This window comes from Gastrolobium bilobum, unplaced genomic scaffold, assembly GCF_033153095.1.
Source record: "Gastrolobium bilobum isolate Gb01-03AN ecotype WA unplaced genomic scaffold, APGP_CSIRO_Gbil_v1 utg26468, whole genome shotgun sequence".
NCBI lineage: Eukaryota > Viridiplantae > Streptophyta > Magnoliopsida > Fabales > Fabaceae > Gastrolobium > Gastrolobium bilobum.
The window spans coordinates 393,317-400,958 of NW_026898419.1; the positions used below are offsets into that span (position 1 = coordinate 393,317).

The window sequence follows — 7,642 nt, forward strand, 5'->3', positions numbered from 1 at the left end:
CAGGTGTGATATCTGGGGCTCTTTTGTATATCAGAGATGATTTCAAAGAAGTGGACAGAAAAACTTGGCTGCAGGTAATGCTTGTGGCCACAACCTAGTAATTGAAATCTCAGTGTTTCATTCATTGTGAATCTTGCCATATTTGGTTGGCATAATAATGCACATGCATTCATTTGTGTTCGAAATTGCCTTTAACAAACAAACACATGCTTGTCTCCAGCCCCCCTAATATATTGCCAGAAGATAAATTCTTGGAGGGGCCAAAGGATACAACCATGCCTGTTTGTGCAGGAAAATATTTGATGTGATCCACATCATGCTTTCAACTATTAGTTCATTCTCTTCCAACTTGTGTTTCAGTTGTTAACTTCGGTTTTTCAAAATGCTTTCAACTATTAGTTCTTCATCATATTTCACTGCTACTAAGTCATCTGTGAAGAGGTGATTCCCTCTGCTGTTTTCTTAATTTAGTCTTGAAAGGATTACCCAATCTGTTAAATCTTATGATGGAGATTAATTTTTCTTAATTTAATCCGTTAACTCTTACAACATTAGAACGATGAAGTTTTTAACTATATTATTGTGTGTACTTTTGAAACCTTGCTCCATTAATAAATATAGAAAGTGAATTTCTTATAACTAAGTGGTATCTTATAATTTGATATGACTTAATCAGATAACAGTACACAGTTTGGTGACAAGGCTCTATTTATAGCTTACAGGGTCAGTTGTATGTTTGTTTCTTTCTTTCTACTTCTTTTTTTTTAAACCTTATTATAATCTTCATATAAGAATTTTTTTTTTTTACCAAGGATTGATTTCCAAAATGACTAAAAACACATAACCCACAAGTTCCAAGTACCTTGTCATATTTTAAATTGACAACTTGGCACATATTGTAGATGTATAACCATTAATTTAATTTTAATCCAAAAATAATAAAAAAATGATAAGTATAATCTGCTATTAATTTTATTTTAATAAATAAAAAAAGTAAACTACACTAACACTGTGTAAAGCCTTGTCTCCTAAACCCTAACGTCTAACTAACCCCAAGGCTGAGGCTGCTACATCAGAATCAGAACCTCACACTACAGCCATTGTTACATCTCTCTCTCTCTCTCTCTCTCTCTCAACAACGCCATTGCCATGTCTTTCCTTTCCAATTCGAAGCTTCTCCGATGGAAACCCTCTCTTCATCCTTTCATTCCCAAACCCTCCCTCCCCTTCTCCGCCTCCACCGCCGAACATCTCTCCGATCCTGACCCCGATCCAAGAGAAACTACCATTTCCACCCAAGAGAAAAAACCACCTCTTCCCGAACCTGAAAAACGCACCGTTTCGAACAAGGACAAACTCGAGGTTGTTATCTGCAGGATGATGGCGAACCGGGCCTGGACCACCCGGTTGCAGAACTCGATCCGTTCCATGGTTCCCCGGTTCGACCCGTCCCTCGTTTGGAACGTTCTTCACGGCGCCAAGAGCCCCGAGCATGCCCTTCAGTTCTACCGTTGGGTGGAGCGTGCGGGTTTGTTCAACCATGACAGGGACACCACTCTCAAGATGATTCAAATCTTGGGTCGTTACTCGAAGCTCAACCATGCACGTTGCATTGTTCTCGACATGCCCAAAAAGGGCGTTGCTTTGGACGAGGACGTGTTCGTTGCCTTGATTGATGGCTACGGTAGAGCTGGGATTGTTCAGGAAGCTGTTAAGATCTTCCAGAAGATGAAGGAATTGGGCGTTGAACGAACAGTGAAATCTTATGATGCTTTGTTCAAGGTTATTCTAAGGCGTGGACGCTATATGATGGCTAAAAGGTATTACAATTCAATGTTGAGGGAGGAGGGTGTAGAGCCCACCAGGCATACGTATAATATACTGCTTTGGGGTATGTTTTTGTCTTTGAGATTAGACACTGCTATTCGTTTGTATGAAGATATGAAAAGTAGAGATATTTTGCCTGATGTTGTCACTTATAATACTTTGATTAATGGGTATTATCGGTTTAAGAAGGTGGAGGAGGCTGAGAAATTGTTTGTAGAGATGAAGGGGAGGAATATTGCGCCTAATGTTATTAGTTATACTACTATGTTAAAAGGGTATGTTGCCGTAGGCCAAATTGATGGTGCACTGAAGGTTTTTGAGGAGATGAAGTCTTGCGGTATTAAACCAAATGCTGTTACCTTCTCTACCTTGTTGCCCGGGCTTTGTGACGCGGATAAAATGGCTGAAGCTCGAAATGTTTTGGGGGAGATGGTGGAGAGATATATTGCCCCTAAGGATAATGCCATTTTCATGAAGCTGCTAAATTGCCAGTGTAAGTCTGGTGACTTGGATGCAGCTGCGGATGTGCTGAAAGCAATGATACGTTTGAGCATTCCCACTGAGGCTGGTCACTATGGCGTCCTGATTGAGAATTTCTGCAAGGCCAATGTGTATGACAAGGCAGAGAAATTGTTAGACAAGTTAATCGAGAAGGGCATCATCTTGAGGCCACATAATTCTTTTGAAATTGAACCTAGTGCTTATAACCCAATGATTCAGTATCTGTGTGATAATGGGCAGACAGTTAAAGCAGAAACGTTTTTCCGTCAGTTAATGAAAAAGGGTGTACAGGATTCAGTTGCTTTTAATAATTTGATCCGTGGACACTCAAAAGAAGGCAAACCTGATTCTGCTTTTGAGATTATAAAGATCATGTGTAGGAGAGGGGTTCCTAGAGATGCAGATTCCTACAAATTGCTTATTGAGAGTTACTTGAGAAAAGGAGAGCCAGCTGATACTAAAACAGCTTTGGATAGCATGCTAGAAAGTGGGCATCTACCAGAATCATCTCTTTACAGGTCCATTATAGAGAGTTTGTTTGAAGATGGAAGGGTCCAAACCGCAAGCAGAGTAATGAAGAGTATGGTGGAAAAGGGGGTGAAGGAGAATATGGACTTGGTTTCTAAGATATTGGAGGCCCTTCTCATGAGAGGTCATGTTGAAGAAGCTTTGGGCCGAATTGATTTACTTATGCTTAATGGGTGTGAGCCTGATTTAGACCACCTTTTATCTATTCTATGTGAGAAAGAAAAGACAATTGCTGCTCTCAAACTTTTAGATTTTGTTCTTGAGAGAGAGTGTATCATAAGTTTTCCAATCTATGATAAGGTTTTAGATGCCCTCTTAGCAGCAGGGAAGACCCTCAATGCATATTCCATCTTATGTAAAATTCTGGAGAAAAGAGGTGCAACAGATTGGAACAGCCGTGATGAGCTGATCAAGAGCCTTAATCAGGAGGGGAACACAAAGCAAGCAGATGTTTTGTCAAGAATGATCAAAGGAAAAGAAGGAAGTCCCCTAAAGAGAGAAGGAAAGAAGAAAGCTACTGGAGCTACATAATTTGTTCTCTCCATTTTTCTTTTTGCGTTTTAGAGGTGAGAAAAATTCCTAGGTTTTGGCTCGGTTGTAATAAGTTGTTATATGAGGAAGAGAATTCATGAATTGTTCTTTATTTTAAATGCAAAATTGCAATTTCATCTGACTGACTCCAACATTCTTCATTTTTTATCAGAGATATGTTATGACTCACATTACATATTGTTATTATTATCATCATCATCATCATCATCATCATCATCATTCTACTCCTGTCAAGGTCTCCAATTGGGTTTTTTATATTTAACTCGATTCTTTGGAATGATGTAACTGTGAGGAGTGTGAACTGAACTAGGGTTTTCAATCAAACTTTGCAAGAGTTTACCAGAATTGTGAATCTTTTAATTTCTCTTTCATTTTGCTTTCCCAAATTGCTGTTTCCCCATGCAAAAAATACAAGGTGTTGAATCCATCTGACTTCCAAGAACTGCCATAATCAGCCATTCCTGCTGAGTGCTAACAAGGCAACCACCAGGCAACTAGCACCATATCTGGTCTTAGCATAAGTCTAGTGTTGTACTGGGCATTTGGGGTGCTGCTTGTTATGCTGACTATGAGATTGTAAGATCCGCCACTTCCCAGAATCTGCTACACCCTTGGAGAGTGAGACACAGCATTGTTCCCTTTTTCTGTCTTACTTTCTACAGCTACTGGACTTGGTCATGGCTGTTCATAAATGGTGTTCCTTATGCGAGGTTTGGAGGAGCTATTTTTTGCGTAAGTCAATTCATCCCTTCACCCCTACTTTTTAAAGCAAATATGGTATAGAAGTTGCTTGATTTGAGTTTGACTATTTTGTTAGATGATTATCTGTTGTCTATTGCTAATGGTTGGACTGAAATCTATGGATTGGATGAAGTTGCGTACTCGGGCTCATTTTATTCTTATTATAAGCTGGAAGATGATTTTCCAAAAAAGAAATTACTTCTCTCCTGAGTTTTCTATTATTGGGTTGGAGCATTGTCTTACGAATGTTTTAAACGAAGCACAGGGAAAAAATTGTTATTTCTTCGTATGTAATTAAATCAGTGACTTTAGAGAATTTTATTTAGAGTCTTCGCGAGTTATTCAGGTAATACTTATCACCACAAGATTATTTGAATTTCAAATCTATCATGTTCACCAGAAATGCTCCTAAATAGGAGCAGCTATATATTTCCTAGCTACTTGCAAGATATCACATTCCAACCTTTCAGTCATAGAAATCTATTTTTACTTGTAATTGAATCAAAAAATCATCAAATAATGGTAGGCTAGCAGCTTGGAATGCAGTATTTCCGAGAAAATGGAGATAGCAGGATGATGGTTTTTATTTTTTGAAAGACTCCTCTCTTATAGATGTTTTTCCTTTTTCCTGCCTGACCCTTTAGAGGTTAATGCCTTGTCTCTATTCCAGTGTACTTTAGCTGTCCCCAACTCCCCACCCTGTCCCAAATTTGTTAATTTTATGTAGACTACTAATGGAGACTGAAATAACAAGCAAATGAAGGATGATAACTTGGTAATATTTTGCTAAGTCTGCATATTGACTGCTTTTGGTTTTTGGACGAGTTATTCATGGAAATGTTTTTTTTTTAAAATATGAAAAAGGGTCATAGTAAGTTTCCAATTCTTGTGGCCTTTTCTTTGGATTTCCTTTCTTATGTGCATTTGTTTTCTACTTTACTCTCTTGTACTAAAATTAGTTAATTTGTTCCGTGTAGTTTCCCAATTGAATGCTCTCTACCCTGGATGTTGGTGGATTGTGTATTTGAGTCACTGAATTCTGGTCTTCTTGAGTGATGCCATTCAACATCTATAATGATTCAGCTCAGCAAGCCTGCCTTGGTGTTGCTAAAGCAGAGGTTTCTATATGATGAAATTGAAGCTGAGGTATTAGGCATTTCTAACTTAATGCTAGATGCTTATATGATGAATTTCATGACGCAGTATAATGTATGGTACAGCTGCTTTTAAGTGTATATAATCCACAAATAAAGTACACTAAATTAACGGGAGTAACTTATGTGTTAAGTTAAGAGATGATAAAAAGAATAATAGGGGATGAAAGGACAAGGGACAGAAGTGGGAATTGGGCAATAACAACCTTGCTTACATGGCAAGGGGTGTAGGGGTGTGCAAAAGAACTAAATTGAACTGAACTGAATTGTGAATTGAACCGAACTGCACTTAAAATAACCGGATTTTGAAAACCAATTCATGAACCGAACTGGTTTTTAAAGTACCAATTCAAAAACCAAACCATTTTATTACTTTATTTCTTTAAATTCAGTTCAATTCGACCCATGCACATCCCTGAAGGGGTGTGGGAAGGAAAGGGGAAAACATTGGGGGGGGGGGGGCAAGCATAAAGGGGGAAGAAGGATCCTAGTGGAGGCATCCAGAAAATTGAGTGGGAACTTAGGGCCTTTGGGCAGGCAAGAGGCAGGACCCTCGCCTACATTTCTATGTCTCTCTTTTCATTTTTCTATTTTATTTGAGAGGTAGAATGTAAATCCATGTCTTCTTTTATTGGTATCAGGTCATATCAAGTAGCTGAGCCAATTCTGGTGTTAATACAATAAGATTTTCAGCTCTGATTACTAGTTTCGTATCATGTGCTTTCTCCATTGGTCAACTGTTTTCTGCTTACCTTTTTTTGACAGGTGGATCATTGATTTGAAATTGTGCGAAACCATTTTCATATGTTAGAAAAGTTGGGCAGCAAGGCATGCTCATTTTTCTCTGGCTTATCCAGTTTTTCTTTTATACAGTTTCATGCCAGAATCATGCAGTGAATTGCTTGGTCCTTCATTCCTCTTTGCGTCAGACTCAGACAATGCAGAAAAATGTGCTGTGCAGCCTATAGTGGAGGTTAATGGATTACACTATCACAATGTTTCTCTCCCATGATTTGATTTGGTGAATTAAAGTGTAAGCTGGGTGTATCCGACCTGCTGAACAATTTTTGGATATCAACTTTCACTAAAATTACTCAAGATGGGGCGGAGAGGGGGGAAGTTTGGGAAACACTTTTGCACAAGTATTATGCTCTTAGATACATCCTTCACCCCTTCTCTGCAGGATTTGAAACCCTTGACCAAAGCCCTGCTTAAAGTGAAAAGCTTAATTGCTTTATTACATTTTTTTAACATGTACCAGGGTGTTACCAACTCAAACCTCATTATCGTCAGAGTGATCTGGGAATCATGGGGCTTACTACAACTTAAGGAAGTACCACAAAACAGATGTCGTTGTGTACTACTATACAGCTGAAATAAGTTGTTAAAATATTCTTCCTCTAGAATTTAATTTCACACTGATTATCAGTTAGTTTCATCAAAATCTTCCCAAAAGTTGCTGTGAAGAAAGATATCTCTGCAGTAGCTTTAGTATTCAATATTTTGTTTTAGGGTAACTCCATTCTTTTCATCTATAAAATTCTTGTAGAAACTTCTGGTGTCTAGCATGAAAAGCTGGTTTTGTCATCACCAACGCTGCATCCTGCAAGAAGCTAGAGATTGTTTAAGAAAATAATTATGGATGTGATGATTGAGATTGATACTTAATGATTTATGAGCTAATAGTTTCATGTTTCATGGTGTATTCCTCCTACCATTTAAATGTTAGTAAGAAAGTTTCTATATCCTTGAGTTGCACAAATATATCTACACTTTTTTTTTTTTTCGTAACACATCGTTTTGGGTTACATGATAAAACTTAATCTCATATAATCGAAAAACACATGGCCTGTTTGGAGCATATGATAAAAAAGATAGGATAGGATGATTTATCATATTCTACTTTTATCTCTTGTTTGGTAGGTCAATAGGATATGATTAGTTTATCCTATTGTCTTATTTTATTTTATCTAATACATGATTTCTTATCCTGTGGGGGGAGCTGGTTTAGGATTCAACAGGATAAGATATCAATATTGGATACTTAATATATTCTCACGCTACCCAATATATTCCCACGTTATCCAATATATTTGTATTTATTGCATTATATTTTATTTTTTCTTTCTTCTTTCTCCTTCTACATAATCTTATCAGATTGCTAATCAAGTGTTCATCAAACACAGGACATAATATAAGTTTATCAGTCTCATATCATGTTCTACCCTTATCAGCCTCATATCATATTCTACTCCTATCTTATCTTGTTCACCAAACGAGCCCTAAATCTCTTAATTGTTTTCTTAGCAACAGGTGCCACAGCACTAAACGTACATATT

At 37.7% G+C, this 7,642-nt stretch overlaps 1 protein-coding gene across 5 annotated transcripts; it reads left to right on the forward strand.

Moving 5' to 3' along the window:
* Positions 1-1,052: 1,052 nt before the first annotated feature.
* LOC133316108 (large ribosomal subunit protein mL102 (rPPR5)) lies at positions 1,053-6,953 on the forward strand. Of its 5 annotated transcripts, none has more exons than XM_061517813.1 (4): positions 1,053-4,140; positions 5,127-5,295; positions 5,945-6,068; positions 6,177-6,953. In XM_061517813.1, exon 1 carries the CDS (start codon positions 1,150-1,152, stop codon positions 3,385-3,387), a length of 2,238 nt encoding a protein of 745 aa, XP_061373797.1. In that variant the 5' UTR covers positions 1,053-1,149; the 3' UTR covers positions 3,388-4,140; positions 5,127-5,295; positions 5,945-6,068; positions 6,177-6,953. The 5 variants fall into 5 exon arrangements, with proteins under 5 accessions (XP_061373797.1, XP_061373800.1, XP_061373796.1 ...); XM_061517816.1 differs by lacking the exon at positions 5,945-6,068 and having other exon boundaries at positions 1,053-3,422; positions 3,864-4,140; XM_061517812.1 differs by lacking the exon at positions 5,945-6,068.
* The last annotated feature ends 689 nt before the right edge of the window (positions 6,954-7,642 follow it).

Bases quoted from the DNA above. Each gene is read 5' to 3' on its own strand.
- LOC133316108 (XM_061517813.1), top strand. From the start codon at position 1,150: ATGTCTTTCCTTTCCAATTCGAAGCTTCTCCGATGGAAACCCTCTCTT.